Source organism: Dipodomys spectabilis, unplaced genomic scaffold (assembly GCF_019054845.1).
Source record: "Dipodomys spectabilis isolate Male_0828 unplaced genomic scaffold, ASM1905484v1 ptg000624l, whole genome shotgun sequence".
Taxonomy (NCBI): Eukaryota; Metazoa; Chordata; class Mammalia; order Rodentia; family Heteromyidae; genus Dipodomys; species Dipodomys spectabilis.
The window spans coordinates 43,647-69,322 of NW_024871301.1; the positions used below are offsets into that span (position 1 = coordinate 43,647).

Here is a 25,676-nt window from a genome sequence, read left to right on the forward strand (position 1 = left end):
CTGGGGTGAGTGGGGCTCACGGCAGGACCTGGGGCCCTGGGTGAGCCCTGGCTGTGTGTGGCAGGGAGGCCACCGGTCTCGCGCGGCTGCGGCCCGCGCTCGGGCGTGGGGTTGGCACACGTCCCTCGGGCCGGGGCCTGTGCAGAGGCCCGGCTCCTGCGTGGGGAGGGCCGCACCGCCCCCCCTCCCCGGCTCAGATCCACCAAAAGCATTTCTTCTTCACCTTCTTGGCTTTCCTCCGTAAGTCCTGTCTCTCGGGGGCCGGGGCCTCCGCCGGAGACTTCGGGGGCGAAGGGGTGTCGTCGTCGGGCTCCGTGTGGCCCAGGTTCTGCAGGACTCTGTGGAATCTGCCCTCCTGCTGTCGAAAATCGTACTCAACACTGAAAGACAGAGAGGTGGGAGGACGTAAATCCCAGTAACACAGGGCAGCCCTGCCCCGCAGGGGTGGGCGGGGGGGGGGGGGGGTCACGGGAGAAAGTTCTGGATCTTTAGGGATCCGGTGGCTGTGTGGCCTTGGGGAAGCTGTGCGGCCTCCCTGAGCCTCTGTCTCCTCCCAGATGACGTCTATGCCGGAGCTCCGGGCAGCGGGGATGTACTGGGTGCCTGGCCCAGGGGTGTGCTGCCCGGGGTGAGGGACACAGGGTTCTGTGCCTCCTGGCATTCCTCCTGCCGACGCGTTTGCACGTTCCGCACCCACGCTGCTGCCCGGCTAGAAGAAGACCCAGCGGGGACGGGGGATGGCGTGGCGAACAGGGCTGGGTTTCCTCCTCTCTGGATGGGAGGCGGGAAGGACTTGGGCTTGCCGTGTGCAAAGCTGGGAGATGGAAAGCAGGCGGCGGCGGCCTCGGGCGGCAGGTGTCGCTGCACCCTGGACGCGCTGCAGACCGAGCCTTGGCCCGGGCTTGCCTCTCCATCCCGAGTTCCTCCACGCAGACTGACCCGCCGTCCCTCCACGGCCGCCCGGCCCCCCCCCTCCCTTCATTTTGCCCATGCGGTGCCTGTTTCAAAGCGTCGATCGGTGGCATCGGGCCGACTCTCCCTCCCTTCTGTCAGTAAGGAGCAGGTTGTAGAACTGGAGGGGACTGGAAGCCGGGCCTGTGGGAAGCGGGCATCCCTGCTCACCCTGAGCTGGCCTGGGGAGCCTTCACCCTGCTTTACCCTGCGGCCCGAAGAACCCACCAGGAAAAAAGGAATCCTCTAGACAGGCCGGGCAGGGGTGGAGGAGCTTTCCTGGGGGTGACTTCAGGAGGCGTGTGCGGGGCTGGGCCTTGAGCCTGGAGACGGATTTGTTATGGTTTCACACTGGGGCTCGCAGAGGTCTAAAGACCCGAAGCTGGGCAGTGTGGAGAGGCCAGGAGCAAGTCCCGGCTCCTCCTCGCTCAGCCCGGAGGAAGAGGAGATGCCGCTGGGGGGGAGGAGATTGCTCACGCAGTGGGACTGTCTGAGGCCTTTCTACCCCGCCTGCCCGCAAACAGCTGTCTGAAGGGCCACCTGCCATTTCTGGGTCCCCCCCCCCCCCGTGTCCCCTCCCTGCACCGAGGATCAGAGCCAGCGCGGCTGATAGACAAAATCACCACTCCCAGGTGACAAGCGCAGCCGGGCGGCGCCTCGTCCTTGAGCTCAAGTGACAGAAGGGCAGGGCGGCCATGGTGCCACGGGGAGGCTGGGAAGTGCAGCTCCTCATCGCACTCGTGTACTTTGGATACGCGCTGCCCAGGTTCTTACTTGCATCCTCCTCCCCTTCCTCCCCCCTCCCTCCTCCCCCTCCCCCTCCCCTTCCCTCCCCCCCTCCCCAGTCCTCTCTGTGGAGGAGGACAATCCTGGCAGGGTGCCCTATAGAATGGGTAAAACACAGGCTGTGTGTTCCAGAGCAAGGCGCCGCAGCTTGCAGCCGTAGGACATGGGAGCCGCACCCCCGTTCCCAAGCAGCAGCCTGGGTCACCCGCGGGAGGAGCACGGGGAGCATGTGCACGGGCAGCACACCGCCGCCCTACAAACACCGAGTGGGCAACCGCCACAGGCTGGTCCCGTCCCGGGTGCCCAGGAAGGCGTGGCGGACCAGGGCCCCGTGGCTCCGCTCAGGCAGCCCGCGCCGACCCGCACCGGTGGGGACCCCGGTGGGGACCCCGGGTCTCCTCGCCAAAGCCCACCTGTGCCCGGTCACGGGCAGGGGCACACGCCCACCCCCGCCAGCGGCCTGGCTCGTCTTGGGGGAGGGGCCTCTGTCTGCCCCGCCTCCGCCTCCCCCCCCCCCCCGCGGAGACGGAAGGAGGGGGCAGAGACTGGGCGGGTCCCAGCAGCCTCTGCGTTGCGCAGGGAAGGGATCCCAAGCAGGAGGTGCAGGCTCTGGTTCCCCGCTGGGACCAGGGGCACACACAGCTCCCCGTCACCCCAGCTCCTGTGTGAGAGACCACCTTCACCATGGAGAACAGATGGAGCCGAGGAGATCGTCCATCTCCTGCCTGTGCTGGGCCTTCCATACCGCATGGGAGAGGGCATCTCACCCCATCTTTCTCTCTGTCCGTTTGTCCATCTATCCCTTGTCCTTCTACCTGTCCATTTACCTATCATCTATCCTTTCCCCCATCCATCCTTCTGTCAGTCTTCCCCTCTGTCCATCCATCGATCCATCCACCATCCATCCATCCTTCGGTCCTTACACTCTCAGTTTATGCTTCCATCTATCCATTCTTCTTTCCTTCTGTCTGTCCATTAGTCCATCCATCCGGCCCACCCACTAAGGCCTCCACCTGCTCTGAGCCCAGCCCTGTGCGAGGTTACGCTGATGGACAGACCTGGATCCCGGCCTCGTGGCCCTGACTTCCCAGTCTCAAGGGCAGGTGATTCATGCTTTTAAAATGCGCCGCTGCTTTCTCTCCAGATGCCTGCCAAATTATCCAAATACACTCCTCTATGCGTTCAGGTTCTGCCGTCTTAACTCCAACAATAACAAACAACCCCCCGAGTGTATCGAGATTTACAAGTGCCCCAGCACCTATTAGAAAAACATATTTCTGGCGAATGGCAGAAGGTATGCAGAATTGGCAGGCCTGGGAAGCCAAGAGCCAGAAGAGAAAACAGAAATGGCCTCCAGATCCGGGGTGAAGTGGGACTGGGGGGAGAGGCCCGGACAGGGCTCTCGGGCTGGGCCGAAGCCGTATGGCTAGCCGCTGGCTGGCCCAGCTGGCCCTTGGGGGTGCAGCGGCGCAGCCCCTCCCCCGCTCCCCCCCCCCCCGTGCTGGCAAAGCCCTCTGCCCCCTCCCCCGGGCTGGCAAAGCCCTCTGCCCCCCCCTCCGTGTGGGGGAAGGGAGCACTCTCCCTGCTCTCAGCCTGCTGTGTTACCTCCCCTCCCCAGTGTACATTCAGGGAAGAAAGCATCTCTCTGTTTCTATGGAGACGCCACAGGGGTCACCGGGTAACGACAGGGATCCGGGAGCCCCGCCTGCCCCCGCCTGCCCCGGGCTGCCCCACAGCTCTGGGGACGGGGAGTGGCTTTCCATCCGAGGCCAGAGAAGTCGCTGTCGGAGGACAGAGCAGAGCCTGTGCTTTGGGAAGACATTGATTCATGCTCTTCCAAGCCAAAGCAATTTATTAACATAAAGGAGAATTGTCGCTTTTCCTTGGTGTTCAGTCTGTGATGAAGTGCTGTTTGGCTTCTGGGAGGATTGGGGGTTCACCTGTCTCTGGGCGGCAGCTGGCTTGGGGAGGATTGGGGGCCCTCTCCCTTCAGTGCCTTTCATCTCCAGACTGGCGATGGGGCGGCAGAGACGCAGACACGGGGTGCTGGTGCCCAGTTCAGCCGCCCCACTGCCAGCTCGGCGAGGATCAAGCAGATCCTTGGCTGTGGCCAGGGCTTGGGCGGGGGGCGGGGTAGATGGGGGAAGGGACCTCCCTGCTTCAAGTGCTCGCCTGAGTTTGTAGAACCCCAATAACCTTTCCAGCCTTGCACCCCCTTTCCTTCCTCCAGCCCTTCTGACCAGCACTACCTTCTATGCGCTGCAGATCCTGTGCTGGGTCCTAGGGAAGAAGCTGAGTGCTGGCAACGTGGTTAGCCCGGAGCCCAGACACGGTCGCAGGGGGACTCAGGGCCCGAGCTCTGAGGTGGTGTAGAGCGGCCAGGCAGGTGGGGCATCCCCCCAGGATGCGTGGGGCCCAGGGTTCAGGCCAGGTGGGGGGAGAGCTGCGTGCCAGCCGCTCGGCAGCGACCCCACCGACGACGGATCGGCGCGCGGGTCCTCACGCCAAGCAAAAAGCAGCAGAGGTGATTTTCTAGGTAGTCAGACGCGGCACGAGCTCCACCAGGGCTTGTCAAAGAAACAGGAAGGACCAGGGAGAAAATTCTAGAGAAGTCTGTGAAGGCACATGAGCGGGCTGGGCCCCGGCGCAGGCCTCGGCCGGGGACGCGGGAGCCGGGGACGCGGGAGCCGGGGAGGGGTGAAGGCACGGAGGTTCGCAGAGGGAAGCTAGCAGCAGCGCCGTGTGTTTATGGAGCAGCTTGGCTTCCGCGAACGCGGCTCCGTCCTGCGTCTATTGCTTTGTCTCCCGCACACCCCGAAGGAGGAGGGAGGGGTCCTAGGCTCCGTAAGACAGAGGAGCGAACGCAGGGAAGCGGGGCTGGATTACACCCGCATCCAAACCCGGCTCAAGACACCGCGGCCATGCGGCCGAGAGAGTCGCCGAGATTCCTCCGAGGTCTGAGAGCTGGCAGGTGGGGGTCTGGCGAGGCTCCGAGGCGGCTCTCTTCCTGCTGTAGTCCGTGGTAGAAGTGTCTAGAAGATTCCCCAGAGTCACTTTTACGAGGTCGCCAGTCTCCTTGGCGAGAGTTCCGCCATCTTGACCCAAGCGACTCAGGGCCTCTCTTCCCGTCCGCCATGACGGGGAGAGCATTAGGATGGGGCAGGTTAGATTTGCCGGACGCGAACACCCAGCCCGCAGCCTTGGGGGGGAGGGGGGAAGCGATGTCCCCCGCTCCGGTGGCTCCGGTGGCAGCTCCGTGGAAGTCGCCGGCATCCTGTCCCTGGTGAGACCCCCGGGGGGGAGGGGGCCTGTCCACACCGTCCCCTGTAGACGGGGCTTTGTAAAACATGTCACCACGGTGACAGGATGGGGACAAGCCACCCCTGGCCCTTGTACTGCAACCGGTTGGCCCCGAGGCCTCCGCGCGAAGGCAGAAGGCCGCCAGGGTCCTCTCGGCCTCCTGCCCTTCCATCCTGGGGCGCGGAGCGGGTGCGGCAGAGATGGATCGGTCCCCTGCAGCTTGTGTGTGCCTGTTTGGTTTTGCTTTGTGCTGAGGTGCCAGGGAGTGAGGTTCTCATGCTTCCCCCCTGGCCAGCCTCTGGCTGCGATCTCCCTCCACTCCACCTCCTGAGCAGCAGGGACTACAGGTGTGTACTACCATTCCCTGCTGACACCTTCTATTCTTCTTCTTCTTCTTCTTCTTCTTCTTCTTCTTCTTCTTCTTCTTTTTTTTAAAGCATTTAGCTACAGAATTAGCTGTAGGAGTTGATGGGTCCCATGACATAATTTGGGAAAGTGGCTCTGAGGACCCAGCACAGCCCGGGGAAAGCAAGAGCGTTGGTGCGGATGTCGGTGTCCAGTGGAACCTGCCGGGGCCGGTGTCCTGAGCACTTGATCCGAGTGTGCTTCCGTGACCCCGAGTACCCCCTGTTTATCAGATGTGACTTCAAGCCTCTGGGCCGGTGGCCATTTCTACCGGGAAACACAGCCCTTCTCTCTGTCTGTCTGTCTGTCTCTCTCTTCTCTCTCTCCCGGGCATCTGTCTGCCCCCACCAGGTCCTCAGAGATGCCTGCGTTGTCTTCTAGCCACAGGAGCGGCCGGGCCTGGCTGTGGAAATCCTGGCTGCCGTGGCTCTGGGAGAGGAGCGCGGAGCCCGGGAGGCGAGGTCGCGAGCGGGGGGGGGCGTTGTGAGGCCCCTCGGCCATCCTGACGTGAGGCGGGGGTAGAGCAAGGCCGGCCAGGCCCTGCCCGACTCCGCAGGAGAAAGAGGAAGGGATGGGAAGGAGGACGGAGCCGTTGGCAAAATGCCCGGCGGGGTGTCTGGGTCAAGGAATGGTAACGGGCGCCGGCTCCGTGAACTAGACACGGAAGGCGAAGCCGGAGCCCTGCGGGCCCTGCTTGTTATTCCTGCGGAGCCCTGGGCCGGCTCCACTTCATATGTGTGGCACGGCTCGGCCTCTTTAGCTATTAATGCAGCTAAAGGAGGCTTCACTTTTTATTGCAGATAAATTGCTGATACTGTAAATCCTGCTCCGTTCCCCGTCCACGGGGGAGGGAGGGAAAAGGAGACGGCCCCAGAGAGAGGCAGGGAACAGGGAACTGTCCCGGAACTTAACCCATTGGGGTGCAGAAGAATTTCCACCTCTACGCGAACCGTGCAGCAGTTTTGCAGCGGTGGTTGGAGCCAGGCTCGCGGCCCACTGACCCCGGGCGCGTGCGTCCGCGCTAGAGCCGGCGGGAACCGAGCGTGGCCCCCAGGTGTGAGAAAGCACGGCTCTGCACGTGGCGCATAGCTCTTTCTGCCGCGTGACTCCTGGCTACTTTCCTCCGCAGCAGCTCTCTCTCCCGGCCGGAGCAAGGACGTGGGTGGAAGGCTCTGGTTCCTGCCGGGAGATGGGCGCCAGAAGCAGACAGAAGGAAAAAATACTAAATAATTTAAGCGAAAAGTTGGTTGCTAGACCCACAGGTCTGAGGGCGCATTGCAAGTTCTAGAGAAATGTCTCTGGTCAGGTAATAGCTTTAAGCATCCGACAAAGCCAAACCCCAACAGCCAGAGAGCTAAACCAGAGGAGCCAAATCGAGGAAGGCCTGGTGGCATCGAGGCCCGGCGGGTCGGACGGGAGGCACTGGGTGCGCGGAGCTCCTGCGGCGAATCTCCCTCTCGGTCCCGCCTCGTTCCTCTCAGTCTGGTTCGGAAGCCTTTTAACCGGTTTGGCTAGGAAGCGGCAAGGAGCCAATTTGTGGTCTGGAGTTTGAGGAGATGGGCGCATGGGTGAGAGGGTCTCCGCTTCGGTCCTGTCCCTGGAAGCCTGGGGTGCCCCGCACCCCCTCTGAGGGGGCCAGGCGGACAGGGCCAGCCGGTCAGGCACTAGCGGGGCTCCTTCAGAGCCTGCCCGGGGGACGGTGCCCGGCATCCGGGTTCCTGGCTGGAGAACAGACTGGACTTTAATTGCTCTTAGCAAGTTTCTCCCAAGGAGAAATGTCAGCCCGGATTGCCAATTAGTCCTGATCTCAGATGAGGCCCAGGGAGGGACCGAAGGGAAGGCTTCCCACGGAGCCCTGAGCGGTGCATGATGGGAGAGAGGGGAAGGGGGGGAGAGGGTGAAGGGGAGAGAGAGGGAGGGAGGAAGGGAGGGAGGGAGCATGGTTTTCTTTTGGGAAACGGGGCACTAGAAGATGCACTTACTCCCAAAACAAGCCTCCCTCCCTCTCCCTCCTTTCTGCCCGCTTTTTAAACATAAGAAGCAATTCTTTAAAAACAGGCCGTGATCTGCATCACTTAGCATGGATATCGAGGAGGATTCATTTTACAAGTCAAGGGCGTCACTAACAACGTTAAAAACGAATGCATTCCGACTGGGTACGGCGCTGGCTTGTGGCCAGAAACCCGAGACCCGCCCTCCCTTGGCAAAGATCTAGGATAGCCAGCCGGAGATAGGAGGGCAGGGGATGCTCCAGCCCCCGACACAGAACCCTCTAGATAACGGACGTGAATGTGAGTCTTGGGTAACAGTGTCCTTCCTTCCACCTTTGGATTAAAACAGAGCAGGAAGGAGGAGAGGGAGCCGGAGCTCAGGCTCAGGCGAGGTTTAGAGCCCAGCCCTCCCTCCTTTCTTGAGATTCAGTTTAAGAAAATACAAATGAGTAGACACCCTCTGGGCGACTCAGGAGGCTGAGATCTGAGGATCGCGGGTTCAAAGCCAGCCGGGGCAGGAAGAGTCCCAGAGACTCTTATCTCTCATGAACCTCAAAAAGCCAGAAGTGGAGCTGCGACTCAAGTGGTAGAGTGCTAGTCCTGAGCAAAAGAACTCGAAGAACAGCGCCTGGAAGAGTTCAAATCGCAGGATAGGAACAAAAATGAATGAAAAGTTAAACAACAACAACAACAACAACAACAAATGTTGAACACTCGGTAGAGTCTGGGGGCCCCGAGTGCCAGGCACACGGTCTTCAGGTCCTGGTCTACAGGGCGTCTACAGGGGCGGCGGCTGGCTGTGGGCCGAGGAGCCGCACGGCCTCGGCTGCCGGGACCTGTGGGAAAGCCGCTCGGCCGCGATCGCGGGGCCGCGGGCCCGGGGGCCTCCATCACGCGCCCGCGTGCTTGATGACCAGAGACGTGCCCAGAGCCCGTCCACCGCGGCCAGCAGGGAGGGAGGCCGGAGGGCAGCAGCTTCGCTTCACGCCCCTGTTGACTTCAGAGATCTGACTCGCCAGGACACGAGACGAGTTTGAAGTCATTTGAAATGTTACAAAACGAAAAAGACCCTCTCGTCTTCCCCCTGTGGCTCTGATGGATTGTCCTGATCTCTTCCCACGCCGCTCACGGAGTTCACGGCCCTGCTCTTCCCCACCGCTTCAGAGATGTGAACACGGGCACGGCGGCGTGCACGCGGCACGGGGTGGTTTGCAGAGGGAGGTGCGCGGGCAGCGTGGCCGTCCACCCCGGGGTGCGGCTCCCGGAGGATGTTTGCTTGGCCCTTGGGAGGAAGTGGCAGAAGGGCGCAGACCTCCTCAGACGCGGTGGGCGGCCACCGCGTAGCCACTCACCATGGCTGTCGACGCCGCTGGGAACAGTGGAATGTCGGGGCCGCCCGGCCCCACCGGGATCGTTTCGTTAAAGGCTGGCGCTTTTCAAACGAGAGGACTCTCTGAGGGCAGAAGCCGCTCTCCCCAGGCCTGGTCCCCGGGCCTTTTTACTTACCTTAGCCAATCTTTAAAAATAATAAGATGGCTTTCTGGTCATAGAACATCCCTCATCTGGCTACTTGAAGAGAGTCGGTAACATCAGCGCAGGTTACCTAAACAATTCAGGAGGAATGGTTTCTTTTGTCCTCCCTGGCCGTCTAGATGTTTAATTTCCATCCTCTGTGTGCTTAGGAAATTTGCTTAAGATAGAAGCCATAAATAGAAGGAGCGGGAAAAGTGAAGGTGAGCACTGGTGAGAGTGTGCTCCGATCTCAAGGGGGACTTGGCACACGTTGTTGGTTTGTGTTGGTGAAGGAACTGTGTGTGTGTGTGTGTGTGTGTGTGTGTGTGTGTCTGTGTGTCTGTGTGTGTGTGTGTGTGTGTCTGTGTGTCTGTGTGTCTGTGTGTGTGTGTGTGTGTGTGTGTGTCTGTGTGTGTGTGGTGACAGTGTTCCTGCGGCTCTTCCCGTCTAAGAGCAGACTGCTCAGCGAGCACCTCCCCTGTTCCCATGTGCCTGGTCCCTTCTGCGGGGTGAAATCTCAGAACGCTGACTGAGAGCATGAGACATGGCTAGGAGAAGATCAGGCAACCCAGCGGGCGCCCGGGTCCCAGCCCCGGGCTGAGAAAGACACCGGTAACGGGGAAAGCAAGACTCCGCCCTTGGGTCGAGGGGAGTTGCGTGGGATCCACTGAAGCACACATCCGCGTCGTCCCCGGCGGCGGTGAGCTTGTGGGTTTGCACGCTCCCGTGCCGTCACCAGAGGCACTCACGCACTGAGCATCGGCTCCTGTGGTGTCTCTGAGTCTGGGCCCCCCCTCCGACTACAGACAGGACACCGAGGGACGCGACCCTCCTCGCTGAGCTGTGTTCGGGGCTCCCACTGCCCTGTGCGGGAAGGCAGCGGTGCAGTGAGCCGGGATTACCGGTGCTGTAGCACAGCTCTTCCCACGCAGGAGGGGTGGGGCTCGGGAAAGCTACCGAGCAGGCAGGGGCTGGGTGGGGAGGGAACGGAGTTTTGGAGTGGAGAGATCTGGATGCAAGTCCTGACCCCCGCCACGCCTGCTCTCGGGGAAGCTCACCACCCTAGCGGGGAACGGGCCGGACTTCCCCGAAAGTGGAGGGCCAGATCCACACGTCCACGTTCTGGGGCCTTGTTCTTTAACTCTCAGGCCCCGCGTCTTTGCCTCTCCGTTGTGGGTGAACTGCTAGAGTGTTCCACGCACAGCACAGCATGCGGGGGGTGGGGGGGGGAGCAGGCCGGGCCGTACCTGTAGATGATGCACGCCGTGTTCTGACAGGTGCTGCAGTTGTTGAGGTCCTGGCCGGTGCGATAAAAGTTGCGCCTGGAAGACAGCGTGTGCTGAGAGGCTGCGGCCGCGGCCCAGGAGATCCCCGCCCTCACGCGCCTCTCCCGTCCCCTCTCAGCCCAGGGTCCACTGCACGCAGGTTGCAGCACAGACCTTTCCGGACCTTTCCGGCGAGGGGGCGAGAAAGCACGGGGGGGTGGTGACCTCGTCCAGTATCAAACATAAGGCCCCTTGCCCGGCTTTCCCGAGCCGCCGCAGGCAGCCCCAGCGTGATGCTGCCGCCCAGCGCCCCCCTTTCCTGGCATGCGGTCAGAGGCAGCGGGGATTCGAACCCCTAACGGCCAAAGCCAGGCGACCATTCCTCCTTTCTCCCACCCTGGCAGCCCAGGGCCAGCCCCTTCCTCCCGCTGGACTCCTTGGCAGAGAAATCCCCAAATCCTCGGTGGTCCTGCAGCCCGCTGACCCCCGGCAGCCCAGCCCAGGGCCCATCAAAGCCTAGGCCGGTGCGACCCTCACTCCGTCGCTTACGAGGCGGGAGCCTGTTGAGCTGCTGCCTCCTGAAATCCCGCCTTCTCAGTCTGCCCGGGGAAATGACCCCACCAGCAGTTAAACAAGCATCACCTTACCCTTCGGTGAGCGCCCGGGCCTTCTCCAGGTCTTGGATGACGTTCAGGAGGACTTTGATCTTCTCTTGGTTGGAGTGGAGAGACTCCTCTACCGACTGCAGCCGGCCCTGCAGGTCACACAGCTCCGCTGGTGCCGGCTGGACGTGGCCCGGGCCACGCCTCTCCCTGCCCTGGATCTGAGGTTTGGTGCCGCTCCCGGGAAGGCCGGGAAGCTCCGGGGCCTCTGGCCGGGCGGGGCTCCTGGCCGTGGTCTCCTGACACGCGCACGCAGACGCGGCCGTGCTGCGACTTGCAGGTGGCCCCGAGTCCCGGCAGCTGTCCCCCGACGCGGGGCCGTCCGGGGCTCTCCCGGGATGGGCCGGCCGGCCGTGGGAGTCCAGCTCAGGGCAGCCGTGAGTCCGTGGGGGCGAGGGCACGCGTGCTTCCCCCAGCTGAGATGGCGGGAGGCCGGGGGCTTGTTCGCACAAGTGGTCTTTGGACAAAAGCGGTTTGGGGTTGTGTGTCTCTGTGCCCGGGGTGTCGCGGGCACTGCTGGTGGCATCGAGGTGGGCGGGGGGTCTTCCCGAATCCAGCGTGGGCTCCTTGCTCCCGTCACCTGGACACACGTCGACCGCGGTGGGTACCCAGCTGTCTGGGCTGAAGGAAGATGCTCTGGTTTTCCAGGACGGGCTGTGACAAATATCATCGGGGACCTGAGCGGCGGCCGTCGCTCTCTCGGAGGCCCTCCAGGTCCCAGCGTGCAAGCAGAGGCCAACAGGCCCGTTGCTCTGTACCACGGGGGAGGCCCTGGGGAGGAAGGGGTGGGGCGCGGCCAGCCTTCCAGGCCCGTCCGCCAGACGCCGGGCCAGCTTTAAGTAGGCGAGGTCAGGGGCCGCCACCACGTCCTGTCGGGAGAGGTCGCCGTTGACCCGGATGGCACTTGAGGACGCGGTGGGCATTTCTACCAGGGACTTGCTGGCTGTGAGTTTCTTCCTCTTGAAAACTGGGAAGTGCTTCCTGAGATTTGGGGAGGTCTGGATGGCGATGCTTCTGAAGCCCCCTGCCCTCTGGGCCCGGGGGAAGGCCGCGGGGCAGGTGGAGGGGTGTTGGTGCCGCGGTGCTCGGGTCTTCCCTGGGCCCGCAGGGGGCGGGCCGGGGGCGTGCGTCGGGGCGCCATCTTCCTTGAAGCGCACCTGCTGGGACTTGCTCCTGCGGTGCTGCGGGGGCTTCGTGGGCTCCACTGACTCCAGACTGTTCCGCTTGAGGAGCGCGGGCCTCACCTTCCTGCTCGGCTGGGCCATGGAGCCTCCGCGGGAAGGAGACAGAACCGCGCGCTCGGCCCGGGCACATGGCCCTTAGGTCTTTAGCGCGGCATCTAGCGATGGCATCTCAGCCAAGGAGAACTTCCGAGGGGTCGGGGCAGCCCTCTCCGCTCAGAGCGGGGGTCCCTGCTGGCCATGCCAGCCCGGGGGTCCACGGAGGTGGTCCAAGGCTCCTGGCCCCGCGGGTAAAAGATCAGTCCTTGGCAATCATCATCACCGCGGAGATGGACAGTGAGGTGGGCCAGCTATGGGACATCGGGTCTCCCCAGAGGGCCAGAGGGTGCCTTAGTTCTGGTTCCCGAAGTAGAATGGCGTCTCGAACAGAACGGCAGGGCAAGTACCATTTGGAGGTCGGCGCTGCGCTTCTAGCGTGAGTGTGAGAATTCTGGAAGGACCTTGGTAGGTCTAGAAGGCAGAGCATTGGCTGTGGGGTGCTCAAGCGCCAACTCTTCCCGGGGCCGGCGGCCGGGTGGAGAGGGCAGGGGCCTGGGAAGGTGCCGTGGGCAGCCGGCCCCGCGTGCCCCTCACGCAGCAGTGCACCCCCGGGACCATTCCCTCGCGTCACCGAGTGGAGGCATGGAGGAGGCCGGACGCAGGGGAGGGGTCCCCCGAGGAGGCGTCTCAGCCGAAGTTCCCCGGTGAGCCCGGCAAGCCGTGTCTGTGGCCTCAGAGATGCTGAGCCGTAAGGGGCCTTCCTGGGGGTCTCTGAGGCCACGGGAGCCGGGGTCAGACAGACGGAAGACCTGAAAAGGAAGAGAGCCTCAGTTCCGCCCTCCGCGCCGAGCCGCCCGTCTCAAGCCCTTCCCTCAGCTCTCCAGGTGAGCCGGGAGCAGGTGGGATGCGGAGATCTCACACCAGCCGTCTGCCCATCTAGTTCAGACCCCCAGGGTCAGCCCTGGGCAGCCAGCGCCTCTCCCTGCCTGCCGATGCCCGGCTATGGACACACCGGTCCTCCGTCCAGCCTCCCCCCACATCCCTTACAGATTCCTCACCGCCATTCCTGCGTGTACCGATGTGGTGTGCGGGGTCTGCGTGCATGCGTGTTCACAGTGTGCTTACCTACCAGCCTGTGCCTCCGGCCCGGCGTGGGCACGCTGCCCGGCATCCCCAGCCCGCCTCCTGGCTGCGGGGACCGGGTGAGCGCGTGTTGGGAGGAGGCAGAGGGCAGCCGGGGTGGGGGGTGGCCGTCCCGAGGCCCCAACCCCAGCGTCAGGACAGCCTGAGGCCCCCCCTCAGAGACAAGTGCACAGGAGCGTCTTGGAGGAGCGTGTACCTTGTAACGGCAAGAGCCGCCGTTCACTGAGCAGCTGCGTTTACCACTCGGAGGGCTTCCCACGCCCTAATCATAACAACCTGGGTCTCCTGGCTCCCGCCTGGTGGGGCCGGTGCTGCTCTGCGCCCGGTACTTGCGGGGACAGGGAAATGACCACTGCCCAGCAGACACACAGGGAGGAAAAGTCCAGCTAGCGCTGGAACCAACCACGGGCCCCCAAGCGTGGCTCTTCCCTTCTTGCCTTTCGTGTGGGTACTGGAGTTTGAACTCATGACCTTGGGCTCTTGCTGGGCCTTTTTCTTTCAAAGCTGGCACTCTTACCACGTAAGCCATACCTCCAGACTCCGTTTTTGGCTGGTTCATTGGAGATAAAGAGTCTCTCAGACTGGTCTGCCCAGGCTGGCTTTGAACGATAATCCTCAGATCTCAGCCTCCTGGGCAGCTGGGATTACAGGCGTGAGCCACCAGCGCCCGGCTCAGAACCTGTGTTCAGAAGGCCCTCACCACTCCGTCTTTGCCGTGTTACACCAGCACATTTGATCCTGGTGCCAGAACCACACAGTGTCAAACCCCCTCCAGGACTGGTGGGGACACAGGCCTGGGAGAGGAAGGTAGATCCTCGTGGAGAAGCTGCAGTCCCAGCGTGGGTGAGTGGCTGACGGGCCCTTTTCCCGCTGAGCAGAGGAGGAAGTCTCGCATCACAGTCCTTCCCTCTCCTGCCTAGTTAGCCGTTATCCTTTAGACATTAAAAAAATTACCTCCTCCGGACATTCCAGTCCCTTTCACGAGCTCCTACTATCACGGACAGATTTAAGTGTGGGCATGTTCTGAAGTCTTTGTCGGTATAAAGGTGGGAAAGTTGAAGGCTGGGGGTGATGGATGGTGCGCACCTTCAATCCTGTTTACACCGGGGGTCCTAGGGGGAAGGACTGAGGTCTGAACATGAAGCAAGAGAGGCCTAGGGGTGTGGCTCAAGTGGCAGAGCACCCGCCCAGCAGACGGAGGTCCCGAGTTCAAGCCCCGGTGCCACCACCACCGAGGAGAGAATGGGGAGTTGCCGTTGGGGGTGACAGCGATGGAGCCAGTGTGGGACTCGCGTCCTTCTCCCGGGCAGAGGCCAGGCTGTGGACACAGCCGGCTTCTCACTCTGAAGCGTCACCGATTCCCACTCGGCTCCTCTCCCATTGCCCCGCAGCCACCGCCGCCGCCTTGAAAGGAGCGACCCTCCGGGGGCCCTCCGTGTCCCGGGCTCCGCCGCCGCTAAGCGGCAGGGTGTTCTCCGGCGTCCCGAGCGGCTCCCCACCCTCTCGCATGGGTGCCTGCTAAGAGCTAGTGCCCGCCCGCCCCGTTCCGTCTGTCCTTCCCGGATGACCGACTTGCTGAGCGCGGCACACGCAGCCTGCCACCCGCACCTCAGCCCACATGCGGTGTCCATGGGCCGTTCCGGAGAGACCGCACGCTGCGGGGCACAGCCCTCAGGCCCGGCCCGGAACACACCCGAGTTCTCTGTCTTGAGCTGGCAGTACGGGGAGTGTGAGGTGGGTTTGACTGGTGAAGGACCTGATCTAGAATCTTCTACCGCTAAGGCCAGAACAGGTGACAGCCTGGTGAGGGTCCAGTGAGATACTCAAATGGCCGGTGTGGTCAGTTCCAGACCCGCCCAGGAAGGTTCTCAGGAAGGACCCGGCCGCAGCCCATGGGGTACTGGGGGGGGGGTGGTCCTTGGGCCTGCGCTTGCCCTGGGAGGGGGGGGGGTCCTCGGGCCTCCGCTTGCCCTGGGGGGGGGTCCTCGGGCCTCCGCTTGCCCTGGGCGGGGGGGGGGTCCTCGGGCCTGCGCTTGCCCTGGGGGGGGGGGTCCTCGGGCCTCCGCTTGCCCTGGCACGGCGGCCGGTTCGTTTGTTAAGTTTATTTAGTCGTGGCGGGGAGGGCTCTCGCGGCGTGGCCGGCTGTGGCCCCTGGTGGAAGCGCCGCCATTTCTGTGCGGGGAAGAAGGCGGCCAGCATCGTCTCCGTCTCAGCGCTCTGCCTCGGTGGGCCCCGGGAGCCCCGGTTCCCTCTGCAGGCCCGCACCGCCCCGGCCAGGGACGGGCTGAGTGAGATGGGGCGCGTCTCCCCTGGAAGGGCCCCTCGCCCCCGCGTTGACGGCCAGACACAGCGGGCAGGGCGGCGCGTTCGTCCCTGAGCTGAAGGCCTTTCTGGGGCCCCGTTGCCCACGCACGGCCTTGCCCAAGTCTTCTCGCCATTTCTGTCTCCCGGCCCAGGTGGGGCCCGGCCACCCCATTTTCCCGACAGGGAAATCAAGTATGAGGGACAAGATGGGAGGCGTAGACTGGCGGGCCCTGAGAGACTCCGCAAGACTGGGTTAGAGCAGGGCTCTGGGGCAGGCGCTGCGGGTGGCTGAGCCCCGGTGCGGCCACCAGCGGGGTTCGGGAGGACCCCTGCCTCCCAGGCCCCCCCCTCCCCCCCGCGCAGGCCTGCCTGCCTGCCTGCCTGCCTGCCTTCCTTCCTTCCTTCCTTCCTTCCTTCCTTCCTTCCTTCCTTCCTTCCTTCCTTCTTTCCCCCCTCCCTACCTCCCTCCCTCCCTCCCTCTCTCCCTCCTTCTCTCTAGCATAGTTCAGTCAAGCATCCACCCGCTGGACATCAAACACGCATACTCCGAGGGCCTGGTGGGTGAGAGCCGCCGGCCTGGGGTGAACGGCGGGGTCTTCAGTTACCGCAGCCTGCCAAGGCCGGCGTCCCTCCCCATGCCACGTATGGGGCGGCCCTGGCTGGTCTGCGTTAGCAATCAGCCAGACTGCAGACAGCAGCCTTCATGCTGGTCTCATGGGTCCCCCGAATGGTCACCAAGACTTAAAAGTTGGGATAGTTAACCACCAATCCTAACTTTTCCTAAAGAGTTGCTGGTCTGATTACACCGGACCAGGATTGTGGTTGGCCGTAGAGGCTTAGAGGCTGAGGCGGATGGACAGGCCACACACACCGACGTTACCCTGAGGGCATCCGAGTTAGCAAGACTTCAGAAACTCACTCCAGGGGAAAACAAGGAATACACGCATTCTTATGTGCATAGGATTTTATATATGCGTATGCGGATGGCTGTGTTAGAAAGGGTGAACCAGTCATTTTTGGTTTGCTCTTTTCTTAATTCCATCCCAGAGAACCCGTTGCTCTTCTCCCCACCACCGAGTGTCTCTCTGGTGTCTTCTCACCCCTGAACCCCTGACGTGGACTCGCGGGTTCTACATATTAAATCACAGCGAGCTGATCCCATCGCTTCACTCCCCGCGGGCCTAACACAGCTCATCACCACTTCCGGGAGTTGTGGCGGCCCTAGGAGACCATGCTCTTAACCTAATTACAGCCCAAAGCTGAGAGATTTGATTCCCGGCTTCATAAAAGCAATGCTTGGCTCAGCATTAAGACTAACGCAGCTCCTGAGGACCTCGGCGCCCGCACCCAGCCCTTCCCTGCCACGGTCCCGCCGTCCACGGCACCCTCCTCCCCCACCCTCTTAGAGGCCTCAGGGCCTCCTGAGGATGAGGAGGGGCCGGCGGGGAGCCTCACAATGCCTGGCTTTGACCAGAGTCAGCCCCTGGCCATCACGGCCCTCACCGGTCCACCTTGGTCACTGGAATGGAGAACTCAAAGGTGCCTCTCACCTGACACACTGAGAGAGGCATGGGGCAGGCCAGGCCGGGGTGGGGCCGGAGCTTTCCGAGCGGCGGGAGAGGAAAACCACCCTAGCTGTTTACACACAGCCCATGGCAGCTCACTGGAGTCTTCCTGGCTGCGGGATAAACGCTCGTAGGTCGCCTCATCTTCGATTTTGAGCTGGGTTTTATGTTTACGGCGGCTCCTTTGGTAGCAGCTAGATTTACTAGGGCGTTTTTAATAGCTGGGCGGAACCATAAAGAATGTGGTTTTTGCTCCGTATGCAGATATGCCCTCGAGTCCCCGCACACAGGCAGATGTGTGTTGCAAGAACTCACTTCTCAGCGCTGGGTGCTTGCAAACCAGTCCCCAAGTCTGACATTGGCTTTCTGAATGTGATCCCTAGTTACAAGATGGACTAGGGTTGGGGCAGATTATAGGTTTCCACCTGCTGGGGGAAAAAACGTGCCTTAAATTCACAGGACACTGGGTGGCCACAGAAAGGGTTTTTGGCTAGTCTCCCTCCCTCCCTCCCTCCCTCCCTCCCTCCCTCCCTCCCTCCCTCCCTCCCCCTCCCCTCCCTCCCTCCCTGCTTCCTCCCTTTGTTGTACATGCATATGGTACTTGGATCTGAACTCCGAGCCTTGCGTTTGCTAAGCAGGTGCTCTACCACCTGAACCACGCCCCCAGCCAGGCAGGAGATTTTCACGTTAATTCTCACAAGATTTCTGGAGGGTAAGCCCCGTTGCCCTGCTTTGTGGATGAAGCACCTGAGTAGCAGAGCGAGGAGTTCACTGTCTCCGTCTAGGTGTGCGGCCCCCATGCTCCACTCTACGGGTCCTCAACAGAAATAGAACGTCTGTTCCGTTCAAGCCAATGTCACCTTGCTTTGGGGGGTCACTGCCGACACCACTGATCCACACCCGGAGCTCAGACTGCCCGTGCGATCCCGTGGTCAGGCAGTGGTGGGATGTGGGGCCACTGTCCGCGGAGGGCAGTCAGCAGCCGGGCGCTGAGCCACTAGGTGCACCTGTCGGAAGGAAGCCAGGCATCTCCCAGCCAAGTGGCCACGCGGACTATGTGAAGGGGGGAAAAATGTCCTTCGTACCTTGAAATTACAAGTTGGCAAGGTCACCACAAAGTCATTTAAAATTGCATCTCGAGACAGCTCGATGGCAAAGGCCACCGCCGCCGCCACCGTTGATTTATTGCTTACTCTTTTAACTTTTTCAAGAAGACCAGCAGATTGATCACAGCCCGCGGTGGGGACACCCTCCCGGTCCCCCAGCCTGATTCATAACACGCCCTGACCTGCTTTCCGTGTCTCCTGGTGCGGGGGCTCCACCCTGGCCTGCACCAGTGAGTGAGGCCGGGAGACCCGGCCGCCCGGGGGGCTGGGAGGAGGCTCACAAGGAAGGGACCCACTTCAGCCTCAGCCACAGAGCAGGGAGGTCCTGAGGGGGCCTGGGACTGGGGGGGGGGGGCTGTGGACTTGGCTCAGCTCTCCAGAAGAGCTGCGGTCGACCCCGGAATCTGATAAAGTCTCGTTCCAAGGCCCTCTGTCACTGGGGCGCAAGTCACCCAGAGGTTAGAAAGACCAGCAGAACCATGCACACATACACGTGCACACGTGCGCACACACAGAGGACGCTTCCACACACTCGCTTGCCAACTGCCAGGCCGCTGCTGTTCGGGAGGCCGAATCTCAGTGATTTAATTTCGTGGCTGGGTTTGCTGCTCCCTTAGTATTTTCAGTTCATGTTACACTTTTCACACACACACCCACACACACAAACGCCCAAGTCTGATGATTTATTTAACAGGTCAGCTGTGAGCTCTGCATACAAACGGGAATCAGAAAAGATCATGATTCATTCAGGAGCCGCCCGCCCACCTCTCTCCAGCCTCGCTAAGGCCGAGCCGTGTTTTCCTTCCGTCCCATCCGTCCCGAGCCTGGACCGTGGCTCTGAGCGCCCGCAGGCTGGTGGCGCTCCGCTCAGAGCCCAGAGCCCTTCCCGGCGGCCCCCTGTGTCCAGACAGGGACATTCGCTAGCCGGGTGACGTTTGCCTGTCTCCATTCATGGCCTGCCGGCGAGGGTCCCTGAGACAATGCGAGATTAACACCTTCAGAGGACACCGTGTCCTTCGGGTTTACGTGCACAGGGTGTGAAATCCCTGCTGTATCCGGCTCCTTCCATCTGTCTGTGTGCTGTCAAGGGGTGCACTACTAAAGTCTCCCACAATTAGACCAGAAGCCGGTGCCACGCAAATGGCACCGAATGGCTTCAAAGGTTTAGACTGTGCCAAGGTGACCCAAGGGGCAGAGGCCCACCGGCGGAGGCCTGCCGAGGGATCCGCGGTGGGCCGGGCCGAGGGCCGGGCCGTGTCTCCTGCTCTGTGGTGCTCTCCAGTGACGGTGGCCCTCCCTCAGATGCCCTCCTCCCAGCCTGAGCAGGAAAGGGCTCGGCTGACTAAAGCTCAGGTTGTCGCCCTTCTAGAAAACGGCTTCTACTGAAAGACTTGGGTGGGAGCAAGCCTGCGGAAGAGGAGAAAGCAGTTCCCTTTTCCTGCCCCATCCACACCTTTGGTTTTGTCTTCCGGTTGCAGGCCGGCCCATTGTGTGTCTTCCACTAGGAAATTCACCGGCGTCTGTGGACGAAGGATGATCCTTGTTTTGTTATTGTCGTTGTCGGCTGTGGGGCTTGAACTCAGGGCCTGGGCGCCGTCCCCAAGTTCTTTGGCTGAAGCCTAGCACTCTGCCACTTTGAGCAGCCACAGCTCCACTTCTGGTTTCTGAGTGGTTCATTGGAGAGAAAAGTCTCAAGGACTTTCCTGCCTGGGTTGACTTTGAACCATGATCCTCAGATATCATGAGTAGCTAGGATCATGGGCGTGAGGCACCAGTGCCCGGCTGATAGTTCTTTCTTCTCTGCCCAGTCTTATGGTTTGACTTTTGGGATTGTTGCTGGTTTTTACAAGGGGTCTTGTGGTGTGTATACAGGTTTATGTGTGACTCCATGGGGTCTTAGCCATAAATGCTCTCCTCTACTTTAGGAACTACTGTTGTGATGAGCTCCATCCACTTTGACAGAACTTTCCATGTGCCTATATGTGTATTGTGAGTGTGTGTGTGTGTGTGCACACGCATGCGCACCCACACTCATGATTGAGGGAGATGGTACGAAACTCACGCGGTCCACTTCTTTGCCCAGTGCTGTCTGTTTTGAGTAAAGCATAAAGAAGTAAAGAGGAGGTTGTAGGAAGGCGGCAGCGGCAATATAACTAGAGGGCCGCGGGTTTGCATTTCTCCTCCCGGAAACCACTTTTTAAAATTTATTTCAGTCAATTCATTGGAATGGATTACTTAACTAGCATTATTGTTTGTTAAAATCCCCTGTCCCAGAGCACCATTTCAGAGCCCGCCATTTTGAAAAAAGTCGATTTAAAGGGCCATGGCTCTGTGTAGTTTTCAAATGGATTCTTCCGGCATCACCTGTCTCTTTTCCGCTCTCCTTGGACCCCGGGATCCCTCCAAACGCGTCCGTCATCCCGAAGGCAGACCAAGTTTGGTCTTAAAAATGCTCTCCCAGTTTGCCACTTGTGTGTCTCACGGAAGGACGGCCTGTGTGGCGTTATCCCGACAAGCTCGGCTGGTGCTGTTTTAAGCACTCCTGCATGCCGAGTGAGAGGCTTGGGAGCTCTTCTGGCTGGCGCGCTGAGCAGGTAGGAGGGAAAGGTGCAGGAAGCCCCAGGGTCTGGGCCGTGCTATGTGGCAGGCCGGTGGGCCTTTCTATCGACGCGTGAAGGGGAAAACGCAGCCCCCCTGGGGGCCCTGGGCCGTGGGCGCGTCCCGGAGCGAGCCTCCACGGTCAGCCAGGAGCTGCGTGGAAATACACCAAGAACCGGAGCCCCCGAGCTTCTTTGACAGGACTTACACTTTGGGGGAGTGGTCAGAGTTTGAAGACTTGGTGACTGTTTTATCTTGAACTGGGCCTTGGGGCATCTTGACATCAGCACTGGCAGAGAAGAGATTTCACACAGGGAATGTTCTAGATCGTTAGCGTCTCGGAGGTGACCTGGGCCCATGGCCCTTGAGGCCCCGGGCTGTGTGACCTGAGCATTATGGGCTCCCAGGGAGGGGTGAGGGCTGTGCAGCCATCTGGGCAGAGCCAGGTTTTCCTCTGCTTGGCTGCGATCTTCCCCAACAGGATCTGCCCGCTCTGCCAGCCCCACAGCTCACACCGGCCCAGATCTGTGCCCGGCTTCCCTCAGTCCCACTGGGTCCCACCTGGACCAGAGAATCTGCACGGCCCCAGAGAAGGCTGGTGGTCGGCCGGCAAGCTCAGAGGTGCTCAGACGCTGGCCGGCTTCAGCCCAGCGGCCCTGGTGGTCCATACCAGCCCCCCAACTCGGCATCTTTCAAGAGATTTAGAGCAAGTTCATAAACCCAGCAGTCCTAGCAAACCGGGAATGGCTGGCTGGTGAGACCCGAACGAATCCAAACAGATAGGAGGAGACTGGCAAGGGTGTGTGAGAGCGGGGGCAGGGGGGAGGAGGCTGTCCCCCGTGGTAAGTGACCTTTGTGTCAGCAGAGGTGTCCACAACCCCAGCCGATGTTCATCCCTGCCTCGGGGTGCTGTCGGGGTGCAGCGGAGCCACTGCCCCCATTCTGAGAGGCCAGGAGTCTCCAGTCCGCCATCAATCATCCTAACATCTCCGTGGCTTTGGCTGGTTTCCGTTTTTGCTTGCACGCGTGGAGAATTGAGCTGAAGGACCGACCGAGAGACACGGTCGGGCTGGATCGGGACCGTCCTGGAGGATGCTCATTACCTGTGTGTTTTGAGCGTTTAAAGGAAACCCTCTCCTCTGTGGTGTTCCAGCTCTTTTTTTCTAAACCATCAAGGGTGGAGGCGCAACAGGGACTCACTGAAGAGCTGAGAGCTGGCATGGGCTGTGCGGGTGGGAGCCGGCTGCCAGGATGCCATCCCCACGGCAAAGCCGGTTAGAGAATGCAGTGCGGGTTAGAAAACTGTGAGAAACAGTTTTGTGCTGAGTCCAGTGAGGTTCCGGAGGCCACGCCGGAGCAGGGGCTGTGGGAGAGCGCTCTTCCCCGTTTTCTCCCGTGTGTCCCCAAATGCCATCTAGAGACCCGAGGGGCAGCACCGAAGCCTGGCCAGGCAGAAAGTGAGACGTCGAAATGGACTTGAGGTCTTCCTGCTTCCCAGGGTTTCGGAGACCAGGTCCTCCAAGAAAGTGGGTTGGCCGGGAATTCTACACCAGCGCCTGACTCCTCAGCACAGGACAAAGAACACGAAGTGTGCGTCTAAACACAAGCCTGGCTCCGTGGCCGACGCCAGCCGGTACAGAAAGGACCAGCCCCTGGTAGAGCCCTCGCTCGGGGTCTGCTGCGTCATGCTATAATCCCGGCTTTCCTACTTGTCACAGTATGGAAAATTCTAGAAACTTGGCCATCTGGGTCAAAGGGACATAGGGGCAACAGCAGCATTGTGGACTGTTAGGCTAATGTCAGGTACCTCAGTTTCTCTACCTGCAAAACAGAGAGAGCCCTCCCTCAGAATTCCCAGTGGGTCAAAGTAGGATATTTACAGCGTTCAGAACTGTGCCTGGCGCGGGGCGCCGGTGGGTTAGGGGCGGCGTAGCTCATCAGAATGGGTGGGATGCGACATTTGAGGGGAGCCAGGACTCAGAGCTCTCGGACGGAGCAGCTCAGGGGTTGAACGTGATCGGTGGTGTGCACCGCTCAGGGGTTGAACGTGATCGGTGGTGTGCACCGCTCAGGGGTTGAACGTGATCGGTGGTGTGCACCGTCTAGCCGTCGTGGGGCATGATGAAATCGCCGTGGAAACAGATCTGCAGCGGGGGGGGGGGGGGGGCAGACGCAGAGCTCCTGACCGGCCTTGGAGGAGGGATGGCCTGGAGTGGGGGGAGGGGTAAGATTGCCACAGGACAGGTGACCCGGCCAGGCTCTCCTGTCCCCCGGGACCGAGGAGGGCTTGATGTGAAGGCTGGAACCACGTGGCACAGGGGACAGACTCACCAACTCTCAAAACGGGGACTGAGGAAAGAATTGTGGCCCTCAGCGGGAGGCATTTCAGATCAGCACACACTCGGGCAGCTCTCCCCCTCGGGGAAGAAACCCAAGCCTCACGAAGTAGCGCTTGGCGGCTTATAACGATCATACTCATTTGCTTTGGACGGCACCCAGCAGTTTCTATGAACGTCTTTAAAAACCCAGACGCCCTCCGTGCGGCGTGGCTTGCCCGGGACCGCACCGGCTTCTGCCTGTCGTAGTACCGATACCGGTCGTGGCGCTCTGGTTTGAATGCTAAATGACCCCCTGCCCCCAGCCCCGTGAGGGGCAGAGTAGGTGCTTGATCTGGAAAAGTGTACCCACGCATGCCCTGCGCCCCAGGAGGCCAGCTGGGCCCCGCTGAGCAGGCAGGACACCCCACCAGAAGACTGGCAGGTGAACTCGAGCGACACCCCAGGGCGTGTCGGGGTACAGTGTCACCACCAACAGAGCGCGGGTCCTGAAATGGAGGCGTCTCCCAGATACCTGGGAAGGAAACCCTTTTTGGAATATTCCCATAGATACAGGTCCATAGGAGAGACACACAAGGGGAGGGGACAGCCATCCAATTCAGGACGAGAGCCGAGGGGGATGTCCGCTGGACTGGCAGATGGTGCCGGGGCCAAACATGGCCGCAGGCCAGCTTTGCTCCAGTGAGCTCTCCCCGATCTCATGGTTCCTGGAGCCGATCCTTTATTTTAGATGTAATTTAAACTTTAAAGCAACGTTCCACAAGCGCATGGCTGGTTGGTTTTGTGTTGGGGTAGACGTGAGTTTTCTAGGGTCACACAGGCGCAGGGGGACCCCCAAATGTGTGTTCTGGCTGGACGGCGCTGACCGGCAAGGTCTACGCGGATTTACTACTCCCTGGAAACCAAACCCCGCCCCTCAAATTTTACCCCCTCGAAATCCCAGACTGAAAAGTAATGGGGTGGGCTGTGAACCAGCCGGCGCACCCCCACCAGGCGCACGTTCACTCGTACTGGGCGATCTGCCGTTCTCGGGGGCCTGGGCGTTAATTCTCCAGCGCGTGGGCAGTCGGATGCACGTTGCTGGCTGCAGAGGGGGTGGGCGGGCCTGTGATCACCGTTACCAGGGAGTCCCTGGCCTTGCGGTCCAGGCTCAGGCACACAGCATGCTCAGGGCCGCCAGGGAGTCTTTGGGCCCCAGTGAACGTGGCGGGCTGCAGGCCTCAGGCCGCAGAGACCGCGCCCCTCATCCCTGAGATTTCGTGGTCAGCGCGGTTGGAACCTGAGGTCAACAATGACGATGGTCAAGAGGTGGAGCTGAGCACCACGGACAGGTCTGTGGCTCCTGACCGCCTTCCTGCTCTTCCTCAAGTCACAGCAAACAGCTGTAGCTTCAGTCACTCACACAGATCCTAGTGATAACGCTATCAGGGCCTCGGGCTTAGAACCCAGGGCCCGTTGGGTTCTTGGGTTTGCCCCGAGGAGACAGAGCTGGCTCCGAACCCAGATGGCCGGGTTCAGAACCTCTTCCCTGCACCCCGCTAATGATTATGCAATTATTATGAACGTGGAAAGCATAATGCAATACACTGAAATGAAATATTATGTAAGATATAATTATAGGCCATTAGCCGTGGGAGCGCTCATTTGCATACTTTCATTTCCGAATGCCAACGAGAGAGAAAGCTCTTTCCTAGAGTTAGTGCAGTCCCAGACGCTGGCAGAGAGTGTGGACTAAGGTGTGCAGTATAGATGTGAGGTGACAGTATAGGTGTGAGGTGACAGTATAGATGTGAGGTGACAGTATAGATGTGAGGTGACAGTATAGATGTGAGGTGGCAGTATACACTGTGAGGCGACAGTATAGATGTGAGGTGACAGTATAGATGTGAGGTGACAGTATAGATGTGAGGTGGCAGTATAGATGTGAGGTGACAGTATAGATGTGAGGTGACAGTATACACTGTGAGGTGGCAGTATAGATGTGAGGTGACAGTATAGATGTGAGGTGACAGTATAGATGTGAGGTGACAGTATAGATGTGAGGTGACAGTATAGATGTGAGGTGGCAGTATAGGTGTGAGGTGACAGTATAGATGTGAGGTGACAGTATAGATGTGAGGTGACAGTATACACTGTGAGGTGGCAGTATAGATGTGAGGTGGCAGTATACACTGTGAGGTGACAGTATAGATGTGAGGTGACAGTATAGATGTGAGGTGGCAGTATAGATGTGAGGTGGCAGTATAGATGTGAGGTGACAGTATAGATGTGAGGTGGCAGTATAGATGTGAGGTGGCAGTATAGATGTGAGGTGACAGTATAGATGTGAGGTGACAGTATAGATGTGAGGTGACAGTATACACTGTGAGGTGGCAGTATAGATGTGAGGTGACAGTATAGGTGTGAGGTGGCAGTATAGATGTGAGGTGACAGTATACACTGTGAGGTGACAGTATAGATGTGAGGTGACAGTATAGATGTGAGGTGACAGTATACACTGTGAGGTGACAGTATAGATGTGAGGTGACAGTA

General features: G+C 60.6%; 2 protein-coding genes across 2 annotated transcripts in view; one reads left to right on the forward strand and one right to left on the reverse strand.

The window, feature by feature from the left end:
• Positions 1 to 25,676, forward strand: part of LOC122101084 (dedicator of cytokinesis protein 2-like) — a 153,919-nt gene that overhangs the window by 37,797 nt on the left and 90,446 nt on the right.
• Positions 194 to 12,137, reverse strand: Insyn2b (inhibitory synaptic factor family member 2B). Its single transcript, XM_042671428.1, has 3 exons — positions 10,858 to 12,137; positions 10,193 to 10,267; positions 194 to 380 (listed from the first exon to the last, which is right to left on the reverse strand). The coding sequence occupies exons 1-3, from the start codon at positions 12,135 to 12,137 to the stop codon at positions 194 to 196; spliced, it is 1,542 nt and encodes a 513-aa protein (XP_042527362.1).

What these genes read in the sequence shown, in the direction of transcription:
- Insyn2b (XM_042671428.1), bottom strand. Translation starts at nt 12,137, where the DNA reads ATGGCCCAGCCGAGCAGGAAGGTGAGGCCCGCGCTCCTCAAGCGGAAC. An exon ending in GCCCGGGCGCTCACCGAAGG is followed by an intron (nt 10,268 to 10,857) that starts GTAAGGTGATGC and finishes GCTGTCTTCCAG; the next exon opens with GCGCAACTTTTATCGCACCG. An exon ending in ACGGCGTGCATCATCTACAG is followed by an intron (nt 381 to 10,192) that starts GTACGGCCCGGC and finishes TCTGTCTTTCAG; the next exon opens with TGTTGAGTACGATTTTCGAC.